This window comes from Oncorhynchus clarkii, chromosome 19, assembly GCF_045791955.1.
Source record: "Oncorhynchus clarkii lewisi isolate Uvic-CL-2024 chromosome 19, UVic_Ocla_1.0, whole genome shotgun sequence".
Taxonomy (NCBI): Eukaryota; Metazoa; Chordata; class Actinopteri; order Salmoniformes; family Salmonidae; genus Oncorhynchus; species Oncorhynchus clarkii.
Genome location: NC_092165.1, coordinates 22364637 through 22384073, shown reverse-complemented (window position 1 = coordinate 22384073; position 19437 = coordinate 22364637). Strand labels below are relative to the sequence as shown.

At 43.6% G+C, this 19437-nt stretch overlaps 1 protein-coding gene across 2 annotated transcripts in view; it reads left to right on the top strand.

Moving 5' to 3' along the window:
• LOC139374934 (protein FAM193A-like) overlaps positions 1 to 19437 on the top strand; it is a 43650-nt gene that overhangs the window by 14229 nt on the left and 9984 nt on the right. The window contains exons 5-18 of one of the 2 annotated variants that reach the window (XM_071116184.1): positions 2646 to 2813; positions 3349 to 3580; positions 5990 to 6114; positions 6359 to 6506; positions 6738 to 6812; positions 7037 to 7111; positions 7235 to 7347; positions 7779 to 8033; positions 9511 to 9658; positions 10073 to 10216; positions 10447 to 10731; positions 14332 to 14548; positions 15382 to 15660; positions 18270 to 18576. In XM_071116184.1, coding sequence (XP_070972285.1) covers positions 2646 to 2813; positions 3349 to 3580; positions 5990 to 6114; positions 6359 to 6506; positions 6738 to 6812; positions 7037 to 7111; positions 7235 to 7347; positions 7779 to 8033; positions 9511 to 9658; positions 10073 to 10216; positions 10447 to 10731; positions 14332 to 14548; positions 15382 to 15660; positions 18270 to 18576 — 2571 coding nt within the window. Of the gene's footprint in view, positions 1 to 2645; positions 2814 to 3348; positions 3581 to 5989; positions 6115 to 6358; positions 6507 to 6737; positions 6813 to 7036; positions 7112 to 7234; positions 7348 to 7778; positions 8034 to 9510; positions 9659 to 10072; positions 10217 to 10446; positions 10732 to 14331; positions 14549 to 15381; positions 15706 to 18269; positions 18577 to 19437 lie in introns of both variants that reach the window. The other variant, XM_071116183.1, reaches the window with a different exon arrangement.

Genomic DNA, 19437 nt, shown 5'->3' with positions numbered 1-19437 from the left:
AGCAAACTCTCTCCAGAAGTTCAGTGAGGATCTCTGAATGATCCAATGTTGACCTAAATGACTAATGATGATAAATACAATCCACCTGTGTGTAATCAAGTCTCCGTATAAATGCACCTGCACTGTGATAGTCTCAGAGGTCCGTTAAAAGCGCAGAGAGCATCATGAAGAACAAGGAACACACCAGGCAGGTCCGAGATACTGTTGTGAAGAAGTTTAAAGCCGGATTTGGATACAAAAAGATTTCCCAAGCTTTAAACATCCCAAGGAGCACTGTGCAAGCGATAATATTGAAATGGAAGGAGTATCAGACCACTGCAAATCTACTAAGACCTAACCGTCCCTCTAAACTTTCAGCTCATACAAGGAGAAGACTGATCAGAGATGCAGCCAAGAGGCCTTTGATCACTCTGGATGAACTGCAGAGATCTACAGCTGAGGTGGGAGACTCTGTCCATAGGACAACAATCAGTCGTATATTGCACAAATCTGGCCTTTATGGAAGAGTGGCAAGAAGAAAGCCATTTCTTAAAGATATCCATAAAAAGTGTTGTTTAAAGTTTGCCACAAGCCACCTGGGAGACACACCAAACATGTGGAAGAAGGTGCTCTGGTCAGATGAAACCAAAATTGAACTTTTTGGCAACAATGCAAAACGTTATGTTTGGCGTAAAAGCAACACAGCTCATCACCCTGAACACACCATCCCCACTGTCAAACATGGTGGTGGCAGCATCATGGTTTGGGCCTGCTTTTCTTCAGCAGGGACAGGGAAGATGGTTCAAATTGATGGGAAGATGGATGGAGCCAAATACAGGACCATTCTGGAAGATAACCTGATGGAGTCTGCAAAAGACGTGAGACTGGGACGGGGATTTGTCTTCCAACAAGACAATGATCCAAAACATAAAGCAAAATCTACAATGGAATGGTTCAAAAATAAACATATCCAGGTGTTAGAATGGCCAAGTCAAAGTCCAGACCTGAATCCAATCGAGAATCTGTGGAAAGAACTGAAAACTGCTGTTCACAAATGCTCTCCATCCAACCTCACTGAGCTTGAGCTGTTTTGCAAGGAGGAATGGGAAAAAATGTCAGTCTCTCGATGTGCAAAACTGATAGAGACATACCCCAAGCGACTTACAGCTGTAATCGCAGCAAAAGGCGGCGCTACAAAGTATTAACTTAAGGGGGCTGAATAATTTTGCACGCCCAATTTTTCAGTTTTTAATTTGTTAAAAAAGTTTGAAATATCCAATAAATGTTGTTCCACTTCATGATTGTGTCCCACTTGTTGTTGATTCTTCACAAAAAAAAAAAATACAGTTTTATATCTTTATGTTTGAAGCCTGAAATGTGGCAAAAGGTCGCAAAGTTCAAGGGGGCCGAATACTTTCGCAAGGCACTGTATGTAGCGATCACCGTATGTTGTGGAATTTCAGCCGGCTACCGGGCTCCGTGCTCAGAGAGGTTAACAAGAAATGTGTGGTGGTTGATAAATGAGTTTTAATGACTCCAACCTAAGTGTATGTAAACTTCCGACTTCAAATGTATATGCACAAATTCTAAACTAATGATTTAATACAACGGAGTGTTTAAATGATGAGGGCTTTATGTCCCTACCAGACTACTGTGTTGCACTCACAAATGCTTCACTATATATTTCTTGATAAGCTTGAAATAATTGGAATAACGTAGCCTAAATAATTCATTTTCTTTCTTTCTTAGGCTCCCTGTCTGGCGTGTTTCTATGCTGTTTAATATGACATGTGACATATTTGAAATGATGCTTGTGTCTCACATTAATCTTCATGTTTATGAAAATAGTTTTCATTCAAATCCATATGGTTTTGTTTTAATGCTTAACAAATTGCTTGGTCCAGGTAGTCACAAAAATAGTTGGTTGTTGGTTAAATTGTGATTTTAAAGAATAGAGTGAATTTTGTTGAGGTTTTTAGATGAGCGGTAGGAAATCGCTCAGCTTTGCTCACATGCTGTGGTTCGGACCTTCTTTTCACATGCTTCGCTGGCTCTGGTGCTCCAGCACAACGCTGCACAGAGTGCAAAACAATTTGCCCCCACTTTCATGTAAAACATTTGGAAATAGTTTTGCACGGCCTTTAACTATGATTTTTGTTGGTAAATGAGATGGTTTCCTGTTCATTGTTCTGCCTGTCAGTCATTATCTGTCAGTAATCAACCATCGGCTTACGGGGGGGAAAGTTTGTTGTTTGATTGGGCTGTTTTTCATGGTAACAGTGATCCTAGGTGAGAACCCTCTTTTGATTGGACACTTATGCGGTAAATGTGCGGAGATTGGTCAAAATTGCGAGCTCACGCATAAATGAGTGGATTCGTTGATTTTTGTGTTGAATTATACAATCACAGAATAGTGGAATCCTGGAGGGACTGGATATCAGCCCTTTAAAAGAGGAACATGGATGCACAGAATCACTAATACTTCTACTATATGGGTTGTATTCATATAGTAAATGAAGTAGGAAATGTTCATTTTTGTTTTCTGTTGCAAAATGTTTAACTGTTGGTTGCCCTAATGAACATGGCCCTGGGTCCCTTGTCTAAGAGCACCCAGTGTCCTCTCACTGATGCATCACAATTACCTCTTTGACCTTCACCCCCTCCAGGGAGATTTCGGCCGAGTCAGAGCGCGAGTCCCAGCTGCTGCAGAACCACTGGTCGGAGGTACGCTACCTAGTGCGGTGCATCTACCGCCAGACAGGCACGCCGCTGGCCGACGACCACGACCATCCCCTGGACCGTGACAAGGAGGGCATGAAGGAGCTGGTGGACAGGTAAGAAGACCCAGCTAGAGAAAAGGCAGCATGTCTTCCACCCTCTTTCACTCAGTCCTTCTTCCTTTCTCCCCTCTTTCTATTCCTTCCATCTTTCCTTCCCTCCTACTTTCCTTTACACTCTCTCATTTCTACCCTCCATCTCTCGCTGCTTCCTGCCTCATTCCTTTCTTTCCTTTTGCCCTCCATGCTCGCTCCCATCCTTACCATCCTCTTTTCACTTCCATCTTCAAGGTGATCAGTTATCTGACAAGAGTACCAGAGTAATCATTGAGGAGTGGTTACCTCACTTTCCCTTATTCAATTTTGCCAGATAACATTTTCTGAAGGTAATCTCTTAAGTCATTTCAGAGGCTAAACCTTCCTCTGCTACTACTTGGGGCTAGGCCATTTGTTACATCATTCCAGGAAAACTAAATCAAACTCAAGTCATTTGAAAGTGTTGGAGATGCATTTGACCCAGGTCTGACCACCATAGATAATCACTACAAGTATTCGCATATTGTACTATCCATCTTTCTCACCTCCTGTTCAGGCTGTGCGAGAAGGACCCGTATCAGCTCTACCAGAGGCTGGAGCAGCAGGCCCGCGAGTACGTCCTAGAAATGAAGGTGCGCCTGCTCAAGCACCTGTCGACCGGCTCTAAGGCTGCGGCAGCCGCCACCCAGGGCCCCCCGCAGGCCCACCAGTTCATCTCGCTGCTCCTGGAGGAGTACAGCGCCCTCTGCCAGGCTGCGCGCACCATCAGCAGCTTCCTCCTCACCCTGGTGAGTCTTCCGCTGTTAGCAATAGCATCATGTTAGCATTAGCAATAGCATAGTCTTAGACCAGTGGGCTTTTAAACAGTCTTTTCAGTAACTTTCAGGGTTTTCCTTAGTGTTAGCCTTAGTCAGAACGACTAACGCTTGTGCGTTAGCCTTTATCAAATAAAATCAACGTTTATTTGACACGTGTGCCGGGGCGGCAGGATAGCCTAGTGGTTAGAGCGTTGGACTAGTAACCGGAAGGTTTAAAGTTCAAACCCCCGAGCTGACAAGGTACAAATCTGTCGTTCTGCCCCTGAACAGGCAGTTAACCCACTGTTCCTAGGCCGTCATTGAAAATAAAAATTTGTTCTTAACTGACTTGCCTAGTTAAATAAAGGTAAAATAAATACAACAGGTTACAGTGAAATGCCTACTTACAGGCTCTAACCAATAGTGCAAAAAAGGTATTAGGTGAACAATAGGTAAGTAAAGAAATAAAAACAACAGTAAAAAGACAGTGAAAAACAGAAGCGAGGCTATAAAAAGTAGTGACGCTACATACAGACACTGGTTAGTCAGGCTGATTGAGGTAGTATGTAGATATGGTTAAAGTGACTATGCATATATGATGAACAGAGAGTAGCAGTAGCGTAAAAGAGGGTAGCCATTTGATTACCTGTTCAGGAGTCTTATGGCTTGGGGGTAAAAACTGTTGAAGTCTTTTTGTCCTAGACTTGGCACTCCGGTACCGCTTGCCATGCGGTAGTAGAGAGAACAATCTGACTGGGGTGGCTGGGGTCTTTGACAATTTTTAGGGTCTTCCTCTGACACTGCCTGTTGTAGAAGTCCTGGATGGCAGGCAGTTTAGCCCCAGCGATGTACTGGGCTGTGCGCACTACCCACTGATGTGCCTTGCGGTCGGAGGCCGAGCAATTGCCGTACCAGGCAGGGATGCAACCTTTTGAGGTTCTCAGGACCCATGCCAAATCTTTTTAGTTTCCTGAGGGGGAATAGGCTTTGTCGTGCCCTCTTCACGACTGTCTTGGTGTGTTTGGATCGTTCTAGTTTGTTGGAACTTAAAGCTCTCAACCTGTTCCACGTCAGTAGTCTAGGGTTTATGTGATAATGTTGTTGATGTGAGCCATTACCAGCCTTTCAAAGCACTTCATGGCTACGGACGTGAGTGCTACGGGTCTGTAGTCATTTAGGCAGGTTGCCTTTGTGTTCTTGGGCACAGGGACTATGGTGGTCTTGAAACATGTTGGTATTACAGACTCAATCAGGGACATGTTGAAAATGTCTGAAGACACCTGCCAGTTTGTCAGCACATGCCCAGAGCACACGTCCTGGTTACCTTTACGGTTGCCTTTGTGTTAGCCATTTTGTTAGCATCGGACTAGCACAGAGGGACAATGCTTGGTGCTGCTCAGTGTCTCTTTAGCGGTTTAGCCTGAATTTTGGCGACAACATGAGTTATACTAGACTTGCCCCCAGTACGTGAAGGCTAATGAGTAACGTTGCCTCAGTAACTCGCACAGAATTAACATGGGCTTTAGAATCTCCACAGAACTCTGGGACAAGCCAAAGACGGTGTCACAGAATGACTCATACTTTTCGGAAGCAGCACAGATGTTTGTCTGAAAGTTGTCACCTTAGATTAGGGACAATAGTCATCAGCCTAGACAGCTGCCGCTGCTGTGGTTCTGGAATACGGGCTAGCAGCCATTTAGCCACCTGACAATGGTGTCGCTCCAGTTAATTTATACATACATACATACATACATACACACACACACACACACACACACACACACACACACACACACACACACACAGTGAGGTCCAGATTATTGACACCCTTGTTAAAGATGATTTAAATACTGAGCTATGTTTTATGCCCAAAGAGATTTGGTAAATTATTTTATACTAATATAATTACTCAGAGAAAGCGATTTTGTTTACCAAGTAATATAATTTTTCTCTCAAAGGTAGGGGTCAAAATAATTAATGTTTCAATACTTCACCTTTTGAGGATAACAGCACTGAGCTGAGATGGCCATTGCAGAATGTAGATTTTGTGACCAATTAAGCATTTCTTTGTGGATTTTGATGTGTGCTTGAGCATACAATATAGCACAGTATTTGAATTATTTTATACAGTCATTTTTGCTTATCTTTATCAAGGGTGTCAATAATTTTCGACTGCACTGTATATTAAAGACTTTTCCGATTTATTATTTTATAAAAATAAAAAAAAGTTAATTAACAGATAGTGAAAGAGGATGATAATGGGGAGAGACAGGGAGGTTGTGTCAAACGGCCGGATACGACCCTATGCGAACACAGTAGACGTGTGCCTGAGGCTGCGGCATTTACCGCCAGGCCGCATTAACTTGTTTTCCTTATTATTTTCTTGTCTGGCTTCCACAGGAGAACGAACACTTACAAAAGTTCCAGGTGACGTGGGAGCTGCACAACAAGCACCTTTTTGAGAACCTGGTGTTCTCTGAGCCCATCCTGCACAGCAGTTTACCTGCACTGGTTGCACAGCTGAGGTAATACTGAGTCAAATGACAAAACAGCCATTAAGAAGAGGTGTTATTAAAGTGTATGCTTCTGTGAGAATAACTTTTTTTTATTTTTATTATAGTCTCCCTATATAATCCCTTTTGTTTGTCTTAATATAGCAACATCATTAAACCTGGTCTATCCTCAAACCTAAATAGGCCATTGGTATGATAAACTGGCCTAGCTGTGTTTCCAATGTTTTCTTTAAAACATTATGCAATTTCTGATTAGGCACGGCACGGCCTCCCTCAACTCGTACAACGAGGACATGTACAGGACCCTGCTGGAGAGCTACCAGCAGCTGGAGCAGGAGATGGCCGCCGTGGCGGCCGAGTGGCAGGAGTGTGAGAAGAGGATTGACGACTACGTCGACGAACAGGTACACACACACAGACCGAGAGAAACACATCAAATACACACACAATATGCCTGTCTCTGCTACTTTCCACGGGCTGTTCCTTGTGTGTGACAATGGAACTTTTAAGTGTAATTTACATATTGTGATGTCCTGAAGGTTTTTAACAAATATGTCTCCTTTGAATGGTTTCTTTTGAATGGTTTTCTTTTGTTTTTTTCTGATGCTTAACAACTAGTTTTCTCTTTCTGGCAGCTGCTTTTTAAGGTGGAGGGCCAGAATCTCACAAATCAACGGACAGAACCACATAAGTCTTTAATTAGCAAAAATGTAAGTGGTTTATCACGCAACTCAATTTCAAGTGATAAGACAGTTACTCTAGGTATCAGCATTGGCTATCTTTTCATTCCCTAATCCTTACCCATTTTATGTATGTCATATTATTTATATAGTCCAACAGAGAAAAGGTGAATAGGTGCTCTAAATTATTAAAAAGCCGACACTTTTCGACCTCCATCTGTCAAAGCGCATAATTAATGTCTACCTATTTTCAGACTTTGAAAACAAAACAACGGATGCTGAAGGAAGACTGGGAGTTCTTTAAGCAGAGGAGGTTTATAGAAGAACAGGTATGATGAACAAACAGTCTATAGAAATAGTCAATTTTTTTTTGTGAAACTGGGCGGACAGATTTTGACCGTGTACATTTTTAAATCTGCTGTACGTGAATTTTATTATTTTTCTCTTTGTAGTTAACCAGCAGTAAGAAGTCTTTAGCTGGTGACAGTAGCTTTACAGACACGATGAGAATGCTCTCCTCTCGTCTCAGCATTCCAGACTGTCCAAATTGCAATTATCGAAGACGGTGAGTTTAGAGGATTCATTTTGCTTGCGATTTACAGATGGGTGCGTTTGTTTCTTTGTAGCGTGTAAAGTAAAATAATAATTTTATTTGAATATATATATATATATATATATATATATAATTTCTTTTTTTTTTACCTATGTGGGTATTGTATGACACAAGTCCAATGAGACATTCAAACTTGTGTGCGAGTATGTTTTTAATCATCATTTATTAACCAAAAGTAAAACAAACCAATGTTTCAACCAGTACCCAGTGTTATTCAGTGACATGAAAGCAAATGGGGTATAAAAGTGTTTAGCATCTCATGAACCACATCAATATAACATATCAACCACAAAAACGATGACCTGGAACACCACCACTGGCCACCTTGCGACCCAAACTTTGTGAAACCACCTTTTAATTAACAACCATTGCTCCTCTCCCAGATGCACCTGCGACGACTGCAGCCTCTCCCACATCCTGACGTGCGGCATCATGGACTCGCCCATTGCCGAGGATCTCCACATCAAGCTGCCGCTTCAGGCCACGGAGCCCCCACAGCACCGGGACTACCTGGCTGAGGTGCACCCCCCCAGTCTCTCCTCCGGGGGCAGCTCAGCCTCCGCTTCGGCCTCCAGCTCGCCCATCACCATACAGCAGCACTCACGCCTCATCCTGCCAGAAGGGGTCGCCACCACCTTGTAAGTCCACCAGGGGTGGCGTGTTCTTTGTTGTAAAAATATGTATTTATTTATTCAGCAGGTTATAGCAAATGTATTTTCAAAACAAGACCTTAGTGTATCATGTCAAGCAATAAAATATCACAGAAAAAAAACATACAATAAAAGCAATACATTACAATAATGTAAAAAATATATATATATTTATATATCTATCAAAGATGCACATTACTAAAATGAACAAAGAACAGGCTTGTGAGTTCATGCTTATGCTGGGACGATCAACCAAAAATTATCAACACTTATCGTGGACATTATGCTGATATCGTTCATTACGATAAATAACGTATAGGGCCCTACTAGGCGCGGCAAGTAGCCTAAAGGTTAGAGCATTGGGTCAACCGGAAGGAATCGCTGAGCTGACAAGGTAAAAATCTGTCGTTCTGCCCCTGAGCAAGGCAGTTACTGTTCTCCAGGTGCCGAAGACGTGGATGTCGATTTAAGGCAACCCCCGGCACCTCTCTGATTCAGAGGGATTGGGTTAAATGCGGAAGACGCATTTCAGTTGAATATATTCATCCCCCTTTCATCCCCCTTTCTCTAGAGAATTATTTAACCTTTATTTAACTAGGCAAGTCATTTCAGAACAAATTCTTATTTACAATGATAGCCTATCCTGGCCAAACCCGGACGACGCTGGGCCAATCGCAGCCGGATGTGATGCATCCTAGATTCGAACCTGGGACTGCAGTGACGCCTCTTGCACTAAGATGCAGTGCCTTAGACCACTGCGCCACTCAGGAGCCCTTAACCTGGACCCCGCAACAACCAGTGAAAGTGCAGCCAAGTTCAAAACAACAAAATCTCATAATTAAAATTCCTCAAGCATACAAGTATTTTACACCGTTTTAAAGATACAATTCTCGTTAATCCAGCCACAGTGTCCGATTTCAAAAAGGATTTACAGCGAAAGCACCAAAAACGATTATGTTAGGTCACCACCAAGCCACAGAAAAACACAGCCATTTTTCCAGCCAAAGAGATTTTGTTAAGGCGTTTGGTAAACAAATCCAAAAGCGCGTTCAGGTCGCGCCGAACGTCGGACGAAAAGTAAAAAAAGTTCCGTTACAGCCTGTAGAAACATGCCAACCTAAGTATGGAATCAATCTTTAGGATGTTTTTAATTATCATTATCGTGATTATTCATCCAATTTATCGTGATGTGGATTTTTTTTGTCCAGATTTCCCAGCTCTAGTTCATGCTACCAGCAGGATTTATCCCAATATCTAGTTGATGTTGTTATAATGTATTTATTGTGGTTATGGTTACTCTTGTGGTATATGTAGTTATAACTCCTTGTTATCAGGTATGTGCTCTCCAATCATGTAATGTCATTTCCTATAATAATTTTATGTTAACAGGGCCACTCCTGTTTTGATATTCACCTTCATTATTTTCTCTTTCCCTATCTCTCCTTCCTCCTCCTCGCAATGGTAGTGACGATGATGAAGTGCCTCCACTGTTGGGCAAGTTTGCGGACATCTACCCCATGGGCAGCTATGAGGACCCAGGGGTGGTGGCCGGCATGAACGGCCTGCACAGCGAGCTCAATGGTGGCGGAGAGAACATGGCGCTCAAAGTTGAGGTGTGTGGGTGGTTGACGGCTCCGGGGTGTAGTTTACCCTAGGTACAGATCTAGGATCAACTTCCCCTCCCCCAATCCTGACCTTAACCATTAGTGGGGGAAATGCATAACTGGCCCAAGATCAGCATCTGGGGAAACTTCACCATACACCGTGAGTGATGGTGCCCTTGATGCAAGTTTAACACATTTCGCTGCTGAATTTCTCTGTCCAAGTCCCTGGACTGGGACAGATTTGATTGAGGAAATGTTCTTTGACTCGTAGTTATTTGTGCTTCCTTGCTCTCTCCCATCTCTATCCTCCTCACTCTCCTCTCTCCCTCTGTTTTCTCTCATCCTCTGCCTACTTCCTCCCATCTCTCTCTTTCCATTCCCCTCACTATCCCCTCTTACTCTGATTTCTCTCTCCCCCTCCAGTCTCCTGGAGGGAGCAGCAGTAGTTCGACGGAGGGCGACGAGGAGGAGGCTGACGAGGAGAGCTGCGGGGAGCCTCCAGGCCAGCGGAGGGAGCATTCCCCAGGGAAGAGCAACAGCCCTCCGCCCTACTACCAACAGCAACAGGTACAACCACACTACACAACTAGGGCTCGAGGTAGAATTAGAATCAGGTTAACCTACTGAGATATGGAATACCTAGAGAAAGATTCTATTCAATTTGAATAGATTCCAATGCATGGGGAACACAGCCTCCACACAGCCGATTGTGTATGTCGCCATCTAGCGTAAAATGCTCACACTGGTGCAAATGAAGTAAAACTCACGGTAGCCGTCTTGTTTCTCTCTCGTTCCAGGTGGAACAGCACGCCTGTGAGTGCCACGTGTGCAACCAGGACCTGTCCTCCTCCCTCCACCCCCTGGGCCCAGCTCCCCCTCTCTCCCCCCGCCGGATCCACACGCCCCCCTCAGGCCACCACCATCAGTTCTTCACTGAGGGCAACAACCAGACCCCCAACCACTCTGCCCTCCACCTCTACCCCCACATCCACGGCCACCTGCCCCTGCATAACCTCTCCCACCTGCCCCGGCCCCTGCTGCACCCAACACTCTACCCCAGCCCCCCCCTTTCACACAGCAAGGTGAGTGAACACACACATACCACCAACAAGGGTTAAGGGTAGATGTTACCCTACTCCCAAAACTGACCTTGGGTGTCCAAAGGGGGCGGGGTGAATGAAATCTGACCCTGTGTCAGTGGTTAGGGGCAGCTTATATTAACTCCTGAATGCTCAACAGATACAGTCTGTGCACCAATAGTCTTGAAAGGCTTCCTTTACTTGTGTCCCTTACTTATCTTACCACTGCTTTGTAAGGGTGTTGATGGGTGAAAACCATTTCAATGCTCTTGAGGGAGAGGAGACAACGAAGGGAAGTCATTTATGGGTATTGGGATACAGCCATAGTCACATATAGATATGGCTATCACAGTTATTGAATAATCAGTTATGGACAATGACCATGAACAAAAAAATGATAATCGTCATCGTATTAATACATTCATTTTAGGAGAATGGGGGATTAAACTATGTGTAGTTTGCCAAATAGCAGTTTTTCATTTTTACATGAATTGGGTAAAGTTGGTAATCATTTTACGAGAGGTCGGGAGGAGAAGCTGAATTTCCAAAAGTTCCAATCAGTCAAAACCATTTGTTTTTGAGACAGTGGTGTCACCAAAGCTGTGTTATATTCATTAGGTATGTTGTAGCAAATTTTCAAAGATGCATTATAAGCTCAAAACATTATTCAACAAAACGACAATTGAGTAACAGTTGTCATTTGCATGACAATTGTTACCAAAAATGCCATTATTGTCACAGCCCTAGTTAGACACTTTATTGGCTATACTTTGTCTAGAAAAGTGATGGGTATTTACATTATTTAAGTTTAAGATATGATTTGAGTGGTAACACCTTCTCATCCCTCTTAACTGGCAATTTTGGGTGTTTTCACCGTGTTTGTTTTGCATGGCCCGGTGCCCCTGGTGGGTGGAGTTTTTGCATTTTAGACCATTCCATTGGTCCTTAAGTGAAATCTCCACCCAACCGGGGCAAAACGAATTTGCCCATTGATACATTCCCTTCAGGGGATTTACATCATCACAAGGAAGTGATTCAACTCTGTTATACCTTTTTTGGTTGGATGTTTCACTGTAATTCCATGGATATGCCACGAGGTCGCACGGTATCAAATGAGCTCATATCTACTAGAGGTCGACCGATTTATGATTTTTCAACGCCGATACCGATTATTGGAGGACCAAAAAAAGCCGATACCGATTGATCGGCCGATTTCTTCTTTATTTGTAATAATGACAATTACAACAATACTGAATGAACACTTATTTTAACTTAATATAATACATCAATAAAAATCTATTTAGCGTCAAATAAATAATGAAACCTGTTCAATTTGGTTTAAATAATGCAAAAACAAAGTGTTGGAGAAGAAAGTAGAAGTGCAATATGTGCCATGTAAGAAACCTAACGTTTCAGTTCCTTGCTCAGAACATGAGAACATATGAAAGCTGGTGGTTCCTTTTAACATGAGTCTTCAATATTCCCAGGTAAGAAGTTTTAGGTTGTAGTTATTAAAGGAATTATAGGACTATTTCTCTCTATACCATTTGTTTCATTAACCTTTAACTATTGGATGTTCTCATAGGCACTTTAGTATTGCCAGTGTAACAGTATAGCTTTCGTCCCTCTCCTCGTCCCTACCTGGGCTCGAACCAGGAACACATCGACAACAGCCACCCTCGAAGCAGCGTTACCCATGCAGAGCAAGGGGAACAACCACTCCAAGTCTCAGAGCGAGTGACGTTTGAAACGCTATTAGCGCGCACCCCGCTAACTAGCTAGCCATTTCACATCGGTTACACGAGCCTAATCTCGGGAGTTGATAGGCTTGAAGTCATAAACAGCTGCTGGCAAACACACACAAGTGCTGTTTGAATGAATGCTTACGAGCCTGCTGGTGCCTACCATCGCTCAGTCAGACTGCGCTATCAAATCATAGACTTAGTTATAACATGATAACACACAGAAATACGAGCCTAGGTCATTAATATGGTCGGAAACAAGACGTTTATTCTTTGTGAAATACGGAACCGTTCCGTATTTTATCTAACGGGTGGCATCCATAAGTCTAAATATTCCTGTTACATTGCACAACCTTCAATGTTATGTCATAATTACGTACAATTCTGGCAAATTGGGCGGCCCAAACTGTTGCATATACGCTGACTCTGCTTGCAATGAACACTATTTCACCGGGTTAATATTGCCTGCTAACCTGGATTTCTTTTAGCTAAATATGCAGGTTTAAAAATACATGTATATACTTCTGTGTATTGATTTTAAGAAAGGCATTGATGTTTATGGTTATAGGTACACATTGGAGCAACGATACGCATTTCATCGATTATATGCAACGCAGGACACGCTAGATTAACTAGTAATATCATCAACCATGTGTAGTTAACTAGTGATTATGATTGATTGTTTTTTGTAAGATACGTTTAATGCTAGCTAGCAACTTACCTTGGCTTACTAAATTCGCGTAACAGGCAGTCTCCTCGTGGAGTGCATTGAGAGGCAGGTGGTTAGAGCGTTGGACTAGTTAACTGTAAGGTTGCAAGATTGAATCCCCCGAGCTAACAAGGTAAAAATCTGTCGTTCTGCCTCTGAACGAGGCAGTTAACCCACCGTTCCAAGGCAGTCATTGAAAATAAGAATGTGTTCTTAACTGACTAAATAAAGATTAAATAAAGGTGTTAAAAATATTTTAAAAAACGGCCAAATCGGTGTCCCGAAATACCGATTTCCGATTGTTATGAAAACTTGAAATTGGCCCTAATTAATCGGCCATTCCGATTAATCGGTCAACCTCTAATATCTACTATGAGGGATTGGTTGCTTGGTTGTGCCAAGTGTTGTTGTAAAAAGCTGTCACTATTTTAAATATCCTGTGAGACTAAGGGTCCAAGCAAATATAGTTGATTCTGTGTCCTTATTGCATTTATTGGCATTACTTTGGCAGTTTTTTTCACAGACACAGAATTAATATGGGCTGAGGGTCCAAGCACCAAGGGCCAGTTTCCCGGACCCAGATTAAGCGTACTCCTGGACTAAAAAGCAAGATCAATGGAAAATGCTTTTTAGTCTAGGACTATCAATCAATCACATTTATTTGGCTAGGAAAAACTCTCTCAATAGGCAGAACCCTACAGAGGAGCTAGGCTGGAGTCATCAGGCACACAGAACCACCGATAAGACAGGATAAATACACCAGATAGGATAGACTGAACCAAGCCCCCTGGCACAGACTATTGCACCATAGATACTGCACCCGTCCTAGGGCCGGCATGGTGGCGCACTAGTAAGCCAGTGACTCAGCCCGCGTAATTTGGGCAGTAGTCTAATCTATCTATCTAATTGCAGTAGTCTAATCTAGAAGTGACAAAAGCATGGATGAACTTTTCTGCATAATTTTTGGACAAAAAGTTGTCGATTCCTTTTAAGAAGATGGAGAAAAGCTGCTCTTCTTTAAAATATTCTTGATATGTTCTTCAGAAGAGAGGTCAGGGTCCAGAGTAACGCCGAGGTCCTTCAGTTTTATGAGACAACTGTACAACCATCAAGATTGTAAGATCAAACGGAACTATTCTATCCTGTTCCTAGCCTCTCCCCCCTTCCCCCACATCGAGCCACACAGGGCCCAAGCAGCAGGCCTTCAGCCCCTCCCTACCGGACCACGTCTACCAGAACTGCTTTGGCGGAGGCGCTGGCGACTGGAACAGCTCGCTGCAGTGCCTCTCGCTCAAGTTCGAGAACATCTGCGACGCTGCCATGATGAAGAATTGGAACCCATCAGTGCTGCTGCAGGAGCCCCTGCCAGGTGAGAACATACCTCTTCATCTAGCCCATGGACGACCAACCTTCCTCCTGGAGAGCTGGTGTAGGGTGAAATCGCTCTTTGGCGCTGGTACTGGGTCTGTTTAGCATTTCCCGCACTAATGGTTACAGTTAAGATTGGGGGAGGGAAAGCTGATCCTAGATCTGTGTGGGAACTTTACCACGGAGCTAGCTACCCTACTGCAGACTTTCACTACAAAACCTAATATAGCCCGCCTGATTCTACTAACCAGCTGCTCACACGGAATAATTAATCTTAATTAGCTAAATCAGGTGTGGTACAATGGGGGTGGAGCAAAAGCCTGCATTCCAAGTAGTTCTCCAAGAGAAGGATGATTCTGCCATCCCTGATGTAGGCTAAAGGAGGAGGGGCTTATTTTATTTCAGCTCCCAGCTCCATTGCCTGCAACTACATGCCTGATCTTGCTGTAAGAGTCCCATTCCACTCCCATTTCAGCCTCCTTCCCCCAGCTCCTCCTCCTTCTGACTTGGTCTCTGTAGTTTACACAAGGATGGGTCCCGACAAGGTTCAGTGTTCATTCTACTATAGTAGAATTGTTCCACCCTCGTGCTATAGAATTCAATGTACTCTTGAACTTTGTGTACAGTGACAGCCATCCTTATTGTTTGTCCGATGTTCTTTCTCACCCGTCTAAATCTTTAGACTTACACAGGATCTTACACATGCGGCAAACCCTTGTTTTTCAAATGTTTTTTGCCAGGTCATCCTTGTAAATAAGAATTTGTTCTTAATTTACTTGCCTGGTTAAATAAAGGTGAAATAAATACAAATAAAATGTTTGTCTTCATCTCCAGGGGACATGCTGGGATCACCCCACCACCCCGGCGTGCCCCTCCCCTCCTCGGGCTATGGGGACCATGCCCACACCGCCTCGGCCGAGACCACCCCCCTTCACCTCCCCCCCCCCTTGCCGTCAGAGCAGCAACAGCCCCTGCCCAGGGAGAGGAAGAACACTGCCAAGAAGAAGTGTCTCTACAATTTCCAAGATGCCTTCCTGGAGGCCAACAAAGTGGTGATGGCCACCTCTGCCTCCACCGCCTCAGTCTCCTGCACGGCAACCACTGTCCAGTCAAGTAATAATCACATCCAAGTTTCATCTAAAAGACCCAACTCCTTAGGTAAAACTGAAGAGGAGGAGGAGCGCAGCTTTGGGCTAGCCCGATGGCACACTGCTACACTCCAATATCCATACTAACACACCACCACATACATACATGCATTGGTTAATTCTAAAGGCGTCAGCATGCTTCATAACTGAACTAGTGTGCTCACGTACTCCCTTAAAAGATCTTCGCTTGAAATATTTGATAAAAGCAGCAGTAGTACTGTTTGTCCATTTTGAGACACTGTAGTCAGAATTCATCTAAGAACTCAAGAAATCTGTCCATTATTTTTGACGTTTTTGACGAAGATCTTAGTCGTGCAATTTTACATTTTAACTAAGATGTTTGGTGCAGCATTTCTCAATTAAAAAGTATGTTGTAGAAGGACAACAAAGACTTGAAGAATACCTACTGTTGACCAATCACCAACGAAGGGGCGTAGACTTCGGCTACCGACTTCGTTTTGCCTCAACAACAAAAAATAATAGTGCCCGAACAAACAGTCCAAAACAAACAATAATATCACAATGTCTTCATAATACACTCTTGCATGCAGAAGCTTTAAGAAGTATGTTAGTGTGGGTATTGGAGCAGAGCCATATCTGCATAGTCTAAAGTCGCTTAATCTCCATGTCTTGTTGATCTGTACATACAGTGGGGCAAAAAGTATTTAGTCAGCCACCAATTGTGCATGTTCTCCCACTTGAAAATATGAGAGGCCTGTAATTTTCATCATATGTACACTTTAACTATGACAGACAAAATGAGAAAAAGAATCATGAAAATCACATTGTAGGATTTTTTTATGAATTTATTTGCAAATTAAGGTGGAAAATAAATATTTGGTCACCTACAAACAAGCAAGATTTCTGGCTCTCACAGACCTGTAACTTCTTCTTTAAGAGGTTCCTCTGTCCTCCACTCGTTACCTGTATTAATGGCACCTGTTTGAACTTGTTATCAGTATAAAAGACACCTGTCCACAACCTCAAACAGTCACACTCCAAACTCCACTATGGCCAAGACCAAAGAGCTGTCAAAGGACACCAGAAACAAAATTGTAGACCTGCACCAGGCTGGGAAGACTGAATCTGCAATAGGTAAGCAGCTTGGTTTGAAGAAATCAACTGTGGGAGCAATTATTAGGAAATGGAAGACATACAAGACCACTGATAATCTCTCTTGATCTGGGGCTCCATGCAAGATCTCACCCCGTGGGGTCAAAATGATCACAAGAACAGTGAGCAAAAATCCCAGAACCACACAGGGGGACCTAGTGAATGACCTGCAGAGAGCTGGGACCAAAGTAACAAAGCCTACCATCAGTAACACACTACACCACCAGGGACTCAAATCCTGCAGTGCCAGACGTGTCCCCCTGCTTAAGCCAGTACATGTCCAGGCCCATCTGAAGTTTGCTAGAGAACATTTGGATGAAAAAGATTGGGAGAATGTCATATGGTCAGATGAAAATAAAATATAACTTTTTGGTAAAAATTAAACTTGTTGTGTTTGGAGGACAAAGAATGCTGAGTTGCATCCAAAGAACACCATACCTACTGTGAAACCTGGGGGTGGAAACATCATGCTTTGGGGCTGTTTTTCTGCAAATGGACCAGGACGACTGATCCGTGTAAAGGAAAGAATGAATGGGGCCATGTATCGTGAGATTTTGAGTGAAAACCTCCTTCCATCAGCAAGGGCATTGAAGATGAAACGTGGCTGGGTCTTTCAGCATGACAATGATCCCAAACACACCGCCCGGGCAAAGAAGGAGTGGCATTTCAAGGTCTTGGAGTGGCCTAGCCAGTCTCCAGATCGCAACCCAATAGAAAATATTTGGAGGGAGTTGAAAGTCCGTGTTGCCCAGCAACAGCCCCAAAACATCACTGCTGTAGAGGAGATCTGCATGGAGGAATGGGCCAAAATACCAGCAACAGTGTGTGTGAACCTTGTGAAGACTTACAGAAAACGTTTGACCTCTGTCATTGCCAACAAAGGGTATATAACAAAGTATTGAGAAACTTTTGTTATTGACCAAATACTTATTTTCCACCATCATTTGCAAATAAATTCATTGAAAATCCTACAATGTGATTTTCTGGATATTTTTTCTAATTTTGTCTGTCATGAAAATTACAGGCCTCTCATCTTTTTAAGTGGGAAAACTTGCACAATTGGTGGCTGACTAAATACTTTTTTGCCCCATTGTATGTGACAAAGTGGGGGGAGGGGTGCTTACGGCTAGCAGTCACTAGCCCCAAGGCTGCATTTCAATGGCCTGAATTAGCTTCTTCTCATCGACATCTCCTTGATCTGTACTGATGTCACAGGACAGCTGCCTGAGAAAGGGAAAGTGTTTGCAATATTGATTGTAATTTAACATGTTCCAAATACACAATAGACATGCAGAGGTCAGAATATACCTGATGACCCAAAAACATGGGTGTGACTTAGTGTTGATAGATTGTAAATGTATTTCCTCCATTGAGACTTCATGTAAATTGTCTCCGATCTTCACTGACCAGCTGCTGAATGTGCATAATTTCGTATGCATTTTTTTTTCTGTCTCTTGCCAGGTGACGTATTTCACAATATAGGTAAAGAGGACCATAGGCAACAACCTGGCCCTATCGCCCCTAGGAACAGCCCCACGGGCCTGGCCTCCCTCCCTACTCTCTCATCTGGCCCAGCCCTGCCACCTGCGCCTGGTAGCACCACCCAGCACCACTACCCCAGCATGGGCTCGCAGCCCTTTCTAACGACGACCACCCCAGCCCCAGGCTTCATGGAGGCCCACCACCAGGGCATGTGCCTGTCCCCAGCCGAGCCGCCTGCCGCCGCCCCAGCCGACGGGGCCATTAGCGCCCCGCCCAGCGTGTGCAGGTCATTCCCTTGTTTAAGTTTACTTTTATCACAAATCTAAGATCAGATTAACCTACTCCTGATACTAACATTGGCCATTAGAGTGATGAGAAAATATCAAGGCCTGAGCGTACTGCAAGCTTTATTTTCAAAGCCTTTTACATTTTAATTCAGCTCGTGTCATGCTAATTTTGCTTTTTGCGACCTGCAGAAAACGACTTGGAAGACGATGACCAAAAAATGTATAATCCTCAAAAGTTTCAGCGAGAAAGCTGTCAATAGAGCTCGGTGCTTTTTAAATTGGAATTATTAGGTTACAAAATCTGACGTTTTGGATATAATGATATTGTAATGACCCTGGGTTTATAAGCGCGGATATCGACTCTGCCGCTCGAGCGTGCTTTTGCGGCACAGTTGATAACGCGCTGGACTTCGGGCTAGAAGGTCGAGGGTCCGAGACCTGCTCCCTGCTCTTTCATTACATTGGTGTCGGAAGTGGGATCGGACCTTGCATGCTTGGCCAGTGAGCGCGTTCCTATAATACGTTGAGTCGCAAGCTATCGTGAGGATGCGCTCTTTGAAAGGAAGGAGTCGTGTAACGACACTGGGTTTATAAGCGTGGATATCGACTCTGCTGCTCGAGCATGCTTTTGCGGCACAGTCGATAGCGCTCTGGACTTCGGGCAAGAACCCTCAACCTGCTTCCTGCTGTTTCATTACAATATGTTAGAGAAAAAACTCACAGAACGATTCAGAACAGGAAGAATCATATTTGTCTTGGTAAACTGTAAAGAAGGCAAATGTCATCACAAAAGTGCGTTTTCACCTACTCTTGGGCAGAGTAGGTGGACACCCTAGCCTGTATCAGTGGTTAGGCATTGG